This window comes from Mustelus asterias, chromosome 8 (assembly GCF_964213995.1).
Source record: "Mustelus asterias chromosome 8, sMusAst1.hap1.1, whole genome shotgun sequence".
Lineage (NCBI taxonomy): Eukaryota > Metazoa > Chordata > Chondrichthyes > Carcharhiniformes > Triakidae > Mustelus > Mustelus asterias.
Genome location: NC_135808.1, coordinates 67,747,050 through 67,761,279, shown reverse-complemented (window position 1 = coordinate 67,761,279; position 14,230 = coordinate 67,747,050). Strand labels below are relative to the sequence as shown.

Genomic DNA, 14,230 nt, shown 5'->3' with positions numbered 1-14,230 from the left:
TACCCCCCAATCCCATGTCCTTTAACTTTGCTCACTAACCTCTTATGAGGGACCTTATCAAAAGCCTTCTGAAGGTCCAAATACTCTATATCTGCTGGTTCTCCCTTACCTAATCTACTAGTTACATACTCAAAAAACTCCAGTAGATTTGTTAAGCATGATTTGTCTTTGATAGACCCATGCTGACTTTGTCCAATCCCGTTAATGCTTTTCAAATGTTCTGTTATCACAGGCAATAAAAGTACTTTTCAGGTCACAGGAGTCACCAGACCAGAGTCACTGAATCAGAGGAATACATAGGGTCAACGCAAAATTTGTGATGCACCTCCATCCAATACCTTTCCTATAATCTATACAAAGCAATTGTCAATATTCAGGTTTTGGAGTTCATTAAAACTAATTACATAAGTAAGACCCAAGTACACAAATTCATCTTATTTGTACAAATCACTCACGCTGTTTGAATTGGAGTTTGTACCAAACCCTGACAGATGTATTTACATCATTTCTCCTTGCAATAGAAACAAAGAAAATAGGAGCAGGCAATTAGGCCCCTCAAGCCTGCTCTGCCATTCAATGTGATCATGGCTGATCCTCTACCTCAATTGAATACTACCGCTCTCTCCCCATATCCCTTGACGCCTTTAGTGTCAAGAAATATATTTCCGTCTTAAATACATTCAGTAACTTCAATTTGATCATTAATCTGATAAAGATCAAATACTAAGACCTGCATTAAGGTTGACTCAGTATGCTCCAAAAAAAGATTGAAAATTGATTGGTGAGGAATATTTAAATGACCAGGGTGAATAAAGGAATAAATACTAAATGTTGGTAACAAAGAGATTGACAGTTCACTTATGTACATCAAAGCTCCAAAAAACTCATGTTTTATTTTCATATACCCGAGATGCCTTGTTCCCCAAAACTACTCTGATACTTACATGCAGACATACAGATTCATAATTGGGATAAAACCTTCAGAAAGCTGAGGATATGGCATATTTTCATCCCCAGGCATCTATGTATAAAACAGACAGGTTTATTTACAATGTATAAAAGTGTGCTTCAATAAATATATTCCATTTTCAAAACACACCTTTCAGAAAATGGCTGAGAGATTTTTTGCAACAAGGAATGTCCTGCAATGTTAAAGTCAAATACTTTCAGGTACTTTATCCAACATATCATGTTGCAATGAAAGACAATATTTCATGCAACTAGTGTATTCAAATTCTGTGAATTTGATAACATTAAAACAGATCTAACTTACACTTATTTCAGTCTATATCTTTTTAGACATTATTCTAGCTCTGAATACCAACAAATCAATTGTATGCATCAGATGCACCCTTAGATGACCATGCAAAGAACTGTTCAAAAGTGAGTGATTTGGTGGCATTCATGAGTGAGTCACTGGTATGCCAAGATTAACTGTTTATAAGTCAGAAGGATCAATGATACTGAATCTGAAAATAAGGCCAAGAAATGCGCTTTGCAAAGAATCGTTAGTGTATTCAAGTCCATAGTTAAGTATTTGGGAGAATAAACAAAGCCATACTCATGTATAATTGTCAATTTTCATGTGTTACAATGTGAAGCAAAGGTCTTTTTCCTAGGGTGCGGGAGTCCAAAACTAGAGAACATAGGTTTATAGTGAGAGAGGAAAGATTTAAAAAGGGTCTGAGGGGCAGTTTTTTCCACATAGAGGGTGGGTGGTGTGTACATGGAATGAGCTGCCAGGGGAGGTGGTAGAGGTGGGTACAATTACAACATTTAAAAGACATTTGGACAGGTACATGGATAGGAAAGGTTTAGAGAGATATGGGCCAAATGCGACTAGTTCAGTTTAGGAAACCTGGTCAGCAAGAACGTGTTGGGCTGAAGGGCCTGTTGCCGTGCTGCATATCTCTATGACTCTATTACAGTTAACCCAACTATCCTACTACAATTGACATGTGCGCAGAATTAGAAAACAAAAACACTATATTCATAATTTTTCCCGATATTTTTCCCAAGGTCCTACTCACCATGTAAAAGCAATCTGGTCGTGCATCAAAGACAATCTGTAGACATTTCATGTACAATCGCTGTACAGCATCCGGCTGTGAAAAAAAATAAAAATTATCAATGTGCCAGACTAGTTAAGATCAAATGTTTCATGTTCAATGCAGGAAAAGGATCAACATTGTTGTGATGTTTAGCTAATAAACTAGGTAGCTGTGGTTATCGGATATCATAACTTAGGTTAGTAAACTGTTTGGAAACATTAGGTTTCAAGTAATTGCTTGGTTTCCTTCTTTGGTTTGGCTCTATAACAAAGTGTAGCAGCTGGAATGTTTTAGTTATATACTAAGCTTTTTAAAGTTTATTTATTGCTGTCACTAGTTGGCTTACATTAACACTGCAATGAAGTTACTGTGAAAATCCCCTAGTTGCCACACTTCGGCGCCTATTCGGGTACACTGAGGGAGAATTTAGCATGGCCAATGCACATCTTTCGTACTGTGGGAGGAAACCGGAGCACCCGGAGGAAACCCACGCATACACGGGAGAACATGCAGACTCCACACAGACAGGGACCCAAGCCAGGAATCTAACCCGGGTCCCTGGCGCTGTGAGACAGTAGTGCTAACTACTGTGCCATCATGCTAGTCATCTCTATAGAATTTTTTCCAGAGTAAAATTACGCTTTACAAAAATTTGTAAGCCCAATCCCTATCTATGTGAAAATGCAAAGGTTTGTTGGCACTGTTTTTAAAGTGCCATTCTACATTCAATCTATTAGTTTCTATCAGAACAACTATTTTATTTTGCTTATTATCTAGCTGCATGGGCTCAACTTTCCATTCAAAAATTCTAATCAAAATACACCTACTTCACTCTCAGAAATCTCTTACAATTTTCTTTCTAAATATGTACCCTCATCCAGAATGCCATAGTCTAGGACTTCTCCTTCCAACAGCTAAATATCTAACTCATTTAATAGAATATATATAAAGTGTTACAGATGACAGTTCAAACATATTAATGGACAAATGTCTTAAAGAGAAAAGAAATCATTTAACTATGTTTTCCAATCTATTCAAACTCATTGTGAAGAGTATCATTTTAGTAGATTGAACCAGGGCAGGACTTACTCAGTTAATGGTAGGGCATTGGGGAGAGTTACAGAACAAAGAGATCTAGGGGTACATGTTCATAGCTCCTTGAAAGTGGAATCACAGGTGGACAGAGTGGTGAAGAAGGCATTCAGCATGCTTGGTTTCATCGGTCAGAACATTGAATACAGGAGTTGGGACGTCTTGTTGAAGTTGTACAAGACATTGGTAAGGCCACATTTGGAATGCTGTGTGCAATTCTGGTCACCCTATTATAGAAAGGATATTAAACTAGAAAGAGTGCAGAAAAGATTTACTAGGATGCTACCAGGACTTGATGGATTGAGTTATAAGGAGAGGCTTAATAGACAGGGACCTTTTTTTCTGGAGCGTAGGGAGCTGAGGGGTGACCTTATAGAGGTCTACAAAATAATGAGGGGGATAGACAAGGTATATAGTCAATATCTTTTCCCAAAGGTAGGGGAGTCTAAAACTAGAGGGCATAGGTTTAAGGTGAGAGGGGAGAGATACAAAAGTGTCCAGAGGGGCAATTTTTTCACACAGAGGGTGGTGAGTGTCTGGAACAAGATGCCAGAGGTAGTAGTAGAAGCGGGTACAATTTTATATTTTAAAAAGCATTTAGATAGTTACATGGGTACGATGTGTATAGAGGGATATGGGCCAAATGCGGTCAATTGGGATTAGCTTAGGGGTTTAAAAAAAAAATAAGGGCGGCATGGACAAGTTGGGCCGAAGGGCCTGTTTCCATGCTGTAAACCTCTATGACTCTAGTACAGTGCTCTATAACTGGCATGAAGAGGAATTAGCTTGTAGTTGGCCTTAGGATTGTGTTTATAGCAATTAGACCTCTTAGACCACAAGGAACATAGCTCCACCACAATATAAAATGCATTCCGTTATTTAATACTCCTGTCCTTACAAAACAATGCATATTTGGGTGCAAACAACACCATGAAAGGGCAGCTTTACAACAGCAAAATACTTACCTTTGATAAGTCAGCTTTTGTGAAGTTGTTAGCTTCTGATCCACTTAAAATGTGTTTGCGACAAAAATTCACAATAAAATCCAATTTGCAAATGGGATACGGAAGTCTGTTGTCCCCATCCATTTGGGCTATCAAGGAAACAACAATATTTAAGAAACCAGATTAGCCTTGTTTAATGTACGTATACATAACACGGACTGTAGCTGAGCAAGAAATCATTACTTTTGTCTCAATTTATGAGTTACCAACATTTATGTATCATGTTTCTCCTTTTTTTGAATGTAGATCATCATCTCTACACAAATACTGCATCATCGAAAAGGTAAACTCACAGATCACCAAACAGTTTCACCATCACAGATCTTTGACATTACATATGAGGGCTTGCGAGCTATTTGGCAGAGAGTTATGAGCTCTTTAATCTCCTAAGAAATAAGGTCCAAGCAGGCCAATGAAAGAAGAAACCTCATATAAAGAGGAAAATCATACTGAAAGTTAAGTTAACCTTCTCCCTATTTATTCACCAATCATGGATTGGTATCTTGAAGTTTCGGCACCCAGTGAGTGCAATGGATCCAGCAGTGCTTTTGTCTATAGTTGCCCTACATTGGAGATAAACTTTAAAGGTGACTGCTTTCTGCAACTGAACAGTGTGCAGTGTAGAAAGCTGTACACAGCAAGCACAAAAGCACTCTTTGCAATGTCAAGCATTTCTAATTTGCTATGAAGGTCTCAAGATTTAGCTAAAGAGTTCGAAAAGTCAATTACCATGTGTTAATCTTCCAGTTACAAAGACAGCGTAATCGAAAATGAAAAAGTACAAATAAGGACATTGGTGCTGACAGTAGCAAGGGAAAGAATATACAAGAAAGAATCTAGAACAAGGCATCATCAAAAGCTTTTGAGATCACTTAGGAAAAAGGGAAAGTCTGGTGACCTATTATTTTCCAGGTTATTGGATCACTCAATGATATAGGGAAGATTAACAAATAAGAAATGATGGCTTTTTAATCATTTTAACGGTTAAACATTCAAATAAAAAAGTTTTCCATGTTGATGAACGTATCCAATTTGATCCATGGACATCACATATTAGATAGCAGGTGTGCACTAACATTGAAAAATGGTATCCAGTCAGTGGATACACAAATGATCAAACAGGGCCTCAACAGCGAAGTGGAAATTTAACTCATAATACCATTGCATTTAGTTGCTGGTGAGAATTTACAAGAAATTTCTAAAATATTTGGCATTGTTTAAATTCATATGAATTAATATAAACTCATTACATGAAGCTGCAGTATTTGCAAAAGTTCTACACTGACTTTATATTTGAAGAGCAAATAAAGTCACAGCAGGGCAGCTGCAGATAAGCATTGGCTGATGTCCAATTTCAATTCAAAGAGCCAGATGCACTCAGGTGGTCTTGGAGAGAATGTTGCCTGCCAGAGCTAGGTATGCAAAAGCAGTGCATATCATCCTTACTAACTTAACACAAGCACCCCCACCCACAATTAATTACCCAGTAAGACTGATGCTTAGAGGAAGTGCATTTGATCCATATCTCTAAAATTAACACCAAAAAGCCAACAAAGCAAAAGACACTAATTAATGAATATATTAATATTTCACTGGCAATTCAATACCAAAACAGAAATTAAATAATCCAAAATGCTGCCTATTGGAATCCTGACCATGTTTTTAATTTTATTAGCTTTATTTGTATTGAGTGACTTCTACTGTACTGGTATGGGCCTGACAGAACAATTAAACAAACAACATGGAGAAGTTAACATACTGCATATAATTGGAGAAATGAGCTTCAGTAACTCAAAAGTCAATTCTCATCTGAGACTTTGCGTTTAGAACTAAAAGTTTCACCTTTCAAATCATCACAAGCCAGTAACATGTCCCAGAGAGAATCTAAACTATCATCTCTGAACCCCTATTTATCTATATTGTTAGATACCTTTCACTTTTGTTAGACCTTGTTCACGGTCATCTTCAATGGTTATTACTGTTGTGTGGAAGCCAAATTATGTTGCAAGATGGCTCAACTAAAAAAGGGACATTTTCAAGCAGTCTTTAGATTAATAAAGCTGAAAAGAGGATCTGAATTTGCTATAATGCGTTTCTATCTTTTTAAAATTTATTTTAAGAAGTGTAAGCAACTAAATGTTGTTATGCATCAATTCTGTCTTGATTCCTGTTGCTTCATGTTAAACTCACATTTTAGTTGCATTCTGCGAGGATTTCTCCAATGGTTATAACAAGCAACTTCATCTATATTGATTTGCCACCTCCAGTCTAACAGAAAGATTCACAACTTCCATAACCCCAACTTGTCTAACCCTAGCTAATCCCCACTGGTTCACTATCCTCCAATGCCCCAAATTTAAGATTTCAGTCCCTATATTTTAATCTGGACAACGTCTTGTCCATTCCTACACATGTAACCTCCTCCAACCTCCATCTTTTCAAAAAGCTCCACTCATCTATTCTTATCCAAAATATTCCATCTCCCCTGTCTCCTTAAAAAAAGTCAACTCTTTCAGCCAACAGCCTGAATTTATGTTGCATATAATTTGGCAACACATCTTAAGGCATTTCACTGGAGTTTTATGATCAAAATTCATGAAAGGAAACGTTCGGGCAGTGGTTAAAGAGTTAGGGTTAGGGAGCATCTTAAGAGAAGTAGAAAAGCTTAGGAAGGAATTCCAGAGCTTACTACGCAAGATATCTGAAGGCACAATTACCAACAGAGGTTTGAAGGAATCATGGAAATTTACAGCATGGAAGGCGATCATTCAGCCCATCATGTCCGCCCAGGAGGACAAGTAGTCATCCAGCCTAATCTCACTTTGCAGCTCTTGATCCGTGGCCTTGTAGGTTATAGCACTTACAGTGCATATTCATGTACTTATTAGACGTTGTGAAGGTTTCTGCCTCTTTCACTCTTTCAGAGAATGGGTTTCAGATTCCAGACAACCGCTGGGTGAAAAAAATTCTTCTCAAATCTCCTCTTAGTTTCATACATCTCCCCCATAATCTATGCCCACTGGTTCTTGATCCTCAACCAAAGGGAACAGGGTCTTCTTATGCACTCCATCTAGGCTTGTCATTATTCTATACACTTCAATTAGGTTCCCCTCAGCTTCCTCGCAAAGAAAACAATCCTAGTTTAGCCAAAGGCTTTCCTTATAACTAAGTTACACAGGCCAGACAACATCCTCGTAAATTTCCTCTGGACCCTCTCTGATTCAATCACATCTTTCCTACAGTGCTACATATCAAAAGAACCCCAGCTGTGTCCTAATAAGTGTTTCAGAGTTCCAGAACAACATCCACGCTCTTGTACTCTATGTGTTGGGTAATAAAGGCATGTATCCGACTGTATATACCCTCTTGGCCACTTTATCGAGCTGTCTTGCTACGATCAGGAATGTGTACTCCAAGTCCCTCTGCTCCTCAACACTTCTCAGTATTGGACTGTTTATTGTGTATTTCTTTGCTTTGTTAGTCTTCCCCAACTGCACTTCTTCACACTTCCGTGAAAGAACTCTATTTGCTCATGTTCTGTGCATTCATGCATTGACATCTTCCTGCAGTCTAAAGTTTCTTCCATTGTCAACCTCTCAGTCAATACTTTTTTGGGGGTAAAACTTAGGATGAAAGACAGTCACAAACCCAAGGACCTTCTGTATAGTGAGGTAGCTGAAGTGACAGGTCCAGTGCACCACCCAAGACTTGACTATGACACCTGGAACTCATGAGTTGGCAAAAAAGGGAAATGGCAACGTCTCCCATGGACTGGTACTGTCTGTATGGAGTTTGCACATTCTCTTGTGTTTGCGTGGGTTTCCTCTGGTTTCCTCCCACACGCCAAAGATGTGCAGGTTAGGTTGATTGGCCATGTTAAATTGCCCCTTAGTATCATGGGGACTAGCAGGTTAACCTGTGGGGTTACAGGGATAAGGCCTGGGTTGAATTCTTGCCCGTGCGGACTCAATGAGCCGAATGGCCTCCTTCTGCACTGTAGGGATTCTATGATACTGCTGCTTGCCTGAAGGTGCCAACGCCAAAAACCCATCAACATCATTACTCGCATTAACCCTCTGTTACCGCATTAAAAACTCAATCAAGTTACTTAAACTTAATTTGTGCTGATTTTCCTTAATTAATCCACACTTGTCCAAGTGATTGTTATTTTTTTTTCCAGATGATTGTTTCTAAAGAAATACCTAATACTGAGATTTAATACACTGGGCTGTAGTTGCTGGATTTATCTTTGAACTTTTATTTGAGCAGTATAATATTTTCAAATATCCAGTCTTCTAGCACCAGCCCCATATTCAAGAAGAATTGGAAGATTAGGGTCAGTACCTTTTCATATCCTCCCCTACTTTCTCAATGTCCTGGATGCATCCCATCCAATCCCAGTGGTTTACCACCTTTTAAGTACAGCCAGCCTTTCTAATAGGAACGTAGGGTTATAAGAAATAAGAGTAGACCATTCAGCCCCTTTGTCTGCTCCATTCAACTAGGTCATAGCTGATCATCCACCTCAATGCCATTTCCTGTACTATCACCATATCCCTTGATGCTATCTAAAAAATTGCCAATCTTTGTCTTGAACATACACATCACATGGTAGCTTCATGGGTATCGCTTGTGGCAGAAGCTGCCTCTCAAGGATTGGCCTTCACAACCATCAGCTTAGGTTCATCATATGAAGACACGAAACCTAAATGGATTGTTTGCTGCATCTCCATCATCTTTCGTAGATGGAAGGATGATAACATGGTTCAACAGTTAGCTACTAGTTAGTTGGCCGTGAAACACCCAACGCCATTCTTTAGGAAATTAGTGATGCATAATATTGTTAATGCACATCATCTTTAAAAAATATTTATTCACAGGATGTGGGCCTCACTAGTTAGGATAGCATTCGTAGCTCTCCTCTAATTACTCTTGAAATGGTGGTGATGAGTTGCCTTCTTGAACCACTACAGCCCATGTGATATAGGTACACCCACAGTCCTGTTTGGGAGGGAGTTCCAGAATTTTGATCCAGCAACAATGAAGGAACAGCGATGCAGTTCCATGTCAGGATGGTGTGTGACTTGGAGGGGAACTTTCAGCTGGTGAGGTTCCCATGTGCCTACTGCCCTTGTCCTTCTAGATGGTAGCAGTCGTGAAAGATCATAAGCTATGGGAGCAGAATTAGGCCATTTGGCCCATCGCTTCTGCTCCGCCATTCAATCATGGCTGATATGATTCTCATCACCATTCTCCTGCCTTCTCCCCATAATCCTTGATCCCCTTATTGATCAAGAACCTATCTAATTCTGTCTTAAAGACTGATTTTTTTTTACTTGATTTATTATTGTCACATGTATTAATATAGTGAAAAGTATTGTTTCTTGCACGCTATACAGACAAAACTTCCATTACTGATTTGCGTAATAGATTGGTCTACATTCACGACCTTTTGTAGTTCCTTGCGGTCTTGGACAGAGTAGGAGCCATACCAAGCTGTGATACAACCAGAAAGAATGCTTTCTATGGTGCATCCGTAAAAGTTGGTGAGAGTCGTAGCTGACATGCCAAATTTCCTTAGTCTTCTGAGAAAGTAGAGGCATTGGTGGGCTTTCTTAACTATGGTGTCGGCATGGCAGGACCACGAGAGGTTGTTGGTGATTTGGACACCTAAAACCTTGAAGCTCTCGACCCTTTCTACTTCATCCCCGTTGATGTGGACAGGGGCATGTTCTCCTTTACGCTTCCTGAAGTCGATGACAATCTCCTTCGTTTTGTTGACATTGAGGGAGAGATTATTGTTGCCGCAACAGTTCACCAGATTCTCATTCGTGTACTCTGTCTCGTCATTGTTTGAGATCGACCCACTACGGTGATGTCATCAACAAACTTGAAAATCGAATTGGAGCAGAATTTGGCCACACAGTCATAGGTGTATAAGGAGTATAGTAGGGGGTTGAGAACACAGCCTTGGTGGGGCGGGGGGTCACCGGTGATGAGGATGATCGTGGAGGTTGTTGCCTATCCTTACTGATTGTGGTCTGTGAGTTAGGAAGTTCATGATTCAGTCGCAGAGGGAGGTGCCGAGGTCCAGGCCACGGAGTTTGGAGATGAGTTTCGTGGGAATAATAGTGTTGAAGGCTGAGCTGTAGTCAATAAATAGGAGTCTGACATAGATGTCCTTGTTATCTAGGTGTTCCAGGGTTGAGTGCAGGGCCAGGGAAATGGCTGCCATGGACCTGTTGCGGCGGTAGGCAAACAAGTAGTCCGGGAGGCTGGAATTGATTCGTCCATGACTAACTTTTCGAAGCACTTCATAACGATGGAGGTCAAAGCCACCAGCCAATAGTCATTAAGGCACACTGCTTGGTTTTTCTTAGGTACCGGGATGATGGTCGCCTTCTTGAAGCAGATAGGGACCTCAGATTGTTGTAAAGAGAGGTTGAAGATGTCTGTGAATACCCCCGCCAGCTGATCTGTGCAGGATCTGAGTACCCCATCCAGTAAGAAGTCTCACAACACCAGGCTAAAGTCCAACAGGTTTATTTGATAGCAAAAGCCACAAGCTTTCGGAACAGGCTCAATACCCCATCCAGGCCAGTCGCTTTCCGTGGGTTGACCTTCAAGAAAGCTGCGCTGACATCTGCAATGGTGACCCCATATACAGGTTCTTCCAGGGTTGAGGGCATGCTCTCGCTGACTTCTCATTCCTCCTCATCTCAGTCTCAAAGGATCGTCCCTTTACTCCGAGGCTGTGCCCTCAGATCCTAGTCTTTCCTACTAATAGAAACATCTTCCCCACGTCCACTCTATCCAGGCCTTTATGTATTCTGGAAGTTTCAATTAGATCCCCCCTCATCTTTGATGATACCAGTGACAATACCACTGCACCACATGTGACCTGTTATCAATATCACTCTCCTCATTTCTGCCATTAGATTTACCCTACAGAGAAGCAATGGGGCTTCTCAGACAGGTAACTTTCAGACAGACAGAACCTGATCAGGAGGCTGATGTCACGTCACTAACTGAGCATCGGCCCGCTTGGCCATCCATTACCCCCCCCCCCCCCCCATCACCGCCACCCCGCTCCACTCCGAAAAGGCTGTATTTTAGATGTAAAAATTGCTAACATCACAGTTGCAAAAGGCAAAGGCGACATAACATAACCCGGCGCCAAAGAGAGAGAACCGCCAGCGTCGCGGGGCCGCAGTTGACGGAATTAATTCACATTCAAACGCCCTTATTGCAAGATGAAAGACTGACTAAGTCTCCCAGAGAGGTGGTGGTGGTGGCGGGTACCGAATTGACGGGAACATACCGTTACTGAATTTCCGCCGCTCCCAGTGTTCAAAAATTCAATCTTGGCGCTTCCACCTTCAACCGCCAGCGTGATGAGCTCACAGCGCAGGCACGGCCAATGGGCAATTCACCCGCCGGAACACCAGGGGGCGGTGTGTCCCCCCACTTACATCAACCAGAACACAACAACCTTCCAATAAGGTATTTAAGGCTCACAACTAAATACATCCCATACTAAACACTCAAAGCCAAATGCTGTGTGTGGATTTTAAGTTTATGTATTAGTATCATGAGTGGGCTTACATTAACCCTGTATTGAAGTTACTGTGAAACCCCCCAGTTGCCACACTCCGGCGCCTGTTCGGGTACACTGAGGGAGACTTTAGCATGGTCAATGAACCTAACCAGCACACCTTTCAGACTGTGGGAGGAAACTGGAGCACCCAGAGAGTGCAGACAGACAATGTGCAGACTCTGCACAGACAGTGACCCACGCCAGGAATCGAACTCGGGTCCCCGGCGCTATGAGGCAGCAGTGCTAACCACTGTGCCATCGTGTCTGAAATAAAAATGGCTTCCCGAGTATTTCCAGCATTTGCTGATTAACTGTAATACTTCCCACATCATTCTATCCCCTGTGTGATCACAAGAATGCCTTAAGTGCACCAATAGACATCTCATGCTCTTCCTCTAGGTGTGCCCATGCCTCTTCCCATGGAACGGGATGCAGGGATCAGTGGAGTACCAGTGTTGTGAAGCTGTGACGGAACCTGAATGAGGGGGTGATAAGAATGGCTAAAATTCACGGAAGCATAACTCTGCTGAAAGGTTTTACAAATAAAGACTTAGCTTCCTGGACACTTTGGAGCACCTGAGTCTCCAAAGACAGTCTGGCCAGGCAGGGAGCAGTGGACCTGTGTGAAATGCAGGAAGAAGAGTTATGGCCACCGAGATATGCTGCCTATCCATTGTGAAAATGAACATGGCATTCAACTCAGGAATAAGATCATAAGAACTAGGAGCAGGAGTAGGCCATCTGGCCCCTCGAGCCTGCTCCACCATTCAATAAGATCATGGCTGATCTTTTTGTGGACTCAGCTCCACTTACCCGCCCGCTCATGTTCCAGGGATCATCCCAGCCAATATTTACTCCTTAATCAAGGTCACCAGAAACAGGTACAAAAAAGGTACAAAAGTCAGAGATTACATACCAACCCCCCCAAGAACAGCTTCTTTCCTGCTGCCATCAGACTTTTGAATGGATCTACCTTATATTAAGCTGACCTTTCTCTACACCCTAGCTATGACTGTAACACTACATTCTGCACCTTCTCCTTCCCTTCTCCCTTATGTACTCTATGAATGGTATGTTTGTCTGTATAGCGTACAAACAACAATATTTTCACTGTATTCCAATACATGTGACAATACTAAATACTAAATAAAGTCAAATCAAATTCAGATAACAGTCCATTTTGAATGTTTCTATTGAACCTGCCTCCCCCACACTGTCAGGCCGTGCATTCTTTCCCGAGGGACGAAGGTGGAAGAGAGTATGTCCAGGGTGCGTGGTGTCCTTGGTTATGCGAGCTGATTTTCCGAGGCAGTGGGAAGTGTAGACAGAGGTAATGGATAGGAGGCTGGTTTGCATGATGAACTGGGCTATGTTCACGACCCTTTGTAGGTTCTTGTGGCCTTGGTCAGAGCAAGAGCCATATCAAGCTGCGATGCAACCAAAAAGGATGTTTTCCACGGTGCATCTGTAAAAGTTGGTGAGAGTTGTAGTAGACATGCCAAATTTCCTTATCTTTCTGAGAAAGTAGAGGTGTTGGTGGGCTTTCTTAAACATAGCATCGGTGTGAAGCGACCAGGACAGGTTGGTGATGTGGACACCTAGAAACCTGAAACTCTTGACCATGGCACAGTGGCACAGTGGTTACACTGCTGCCTCACAGCATCAGGGACTCTGGTTCGATTCCTGGTTTGGGTCATTGTCTGTTAGGAGTTTGCACATTCTCCCCATGTCTGTGTGGGTTTCCTCCAGGTGCTCCAGTTTCCTCCCACAGTCCAAAGATGTATGTGTTAGGTGGATTGGCCATGCTAAATTGTCCCTTAGTGTCTGGGGGGTACTAGCTAGGGTAAATGTATGGAGTTATGAGGATAGGGCTTGCGTGAGATTGTGGTCGGTGCAGACCCGATGGGCTGAATGGCCTTCTTTTTGCGCTGTATGATTCTATAATTTCCCCTTTGTTTCCATTGTTGTTCCATTTGCTACCAAATAAACCTGTTGGACTTTAACCTGGTGTTGTGAGACTTCTTACTGTCCATTGTTGTAGCCAGGGGCACGTCCTCCACTACATTTCCTGAAGTCGATGCAATCTCTTTCATTTCACTGACATTGAGGGAGAGATTATTGTTGTCGCACCAGTTCACCAGATTCTCTATCTCTCTCTCCTGTACCTCATTTTGTTGTTGTTTGAGGTCCAACCCGCTACGGTGGTGGTGGTGGCCTGACAGTGCGGTGGAGGCAGAAAATTCAAAAAGGAATGTTACCTGAAAAGAAAGAATGTGCAGAATTGCGTGGAGAAGGCGGGAAAATGGTATGAAGTAAGAGATCAAGTACAGACATGTTGGGCTGAATGGCCTCCCTCGCGCTGCTGCCACAACCTGATGTTGCGCCTGTGTGGGCGGTGACATTTTATTTGACAGACAGTGAGGTTTGTCCAATCAGCTCCCGCGGAACGTGATTGCGTCAGTGTTTGTTTATTAGGCGTCAGTGTG

The 14,230-nt window shown here is 41.7% G+C and overlaps 1 protein-coding gene across 2 annotated transcripts in view; it reads right to left on the bottom strand.

Annotated features, from left to right (window-relative positions):
* nuf2 (UF2 component of NDC80 kinetochore complex) overlaps positions 1-11,560 on the bottom strand; it is a 40,160-nt gene extending 28,600 nt beyond the window's left edge. Inside the window, exons 1-5 of one of the 2 annotated variants that reach the window (XM_078219339.1) lie at positions 11,469-11,560; positions 6,078-6,165; positions 4,109-4,236; positions 2,031-2,105; positions 945-1,021 (exon numbers count right to left, since the gene is read on the bottom strand). In XM_078219339.1, the coding sequence (XP_078075465.1) occupies positions 945-1,021; positions 2,031-2,105; positions 4,109-4,231 (275 nt within the window). In that variant the 5' untranslated portion in view covers positions 4,232-4,236; positions 6,078-6,165; positions 11,469-11,560. The remainder of the gene's footprint in view (positions 1-944; positions 1,022-2,030; positions 2,106-4,108; positions 4,237-6,077; positions 6,166-11,468) is intronic. The other variant, XM_078219338.1, reaches the window with a different exon arrangement.
* Between the last annotated feature and the right edge of the window lie 2,670 nt (positions 11,561-14,230).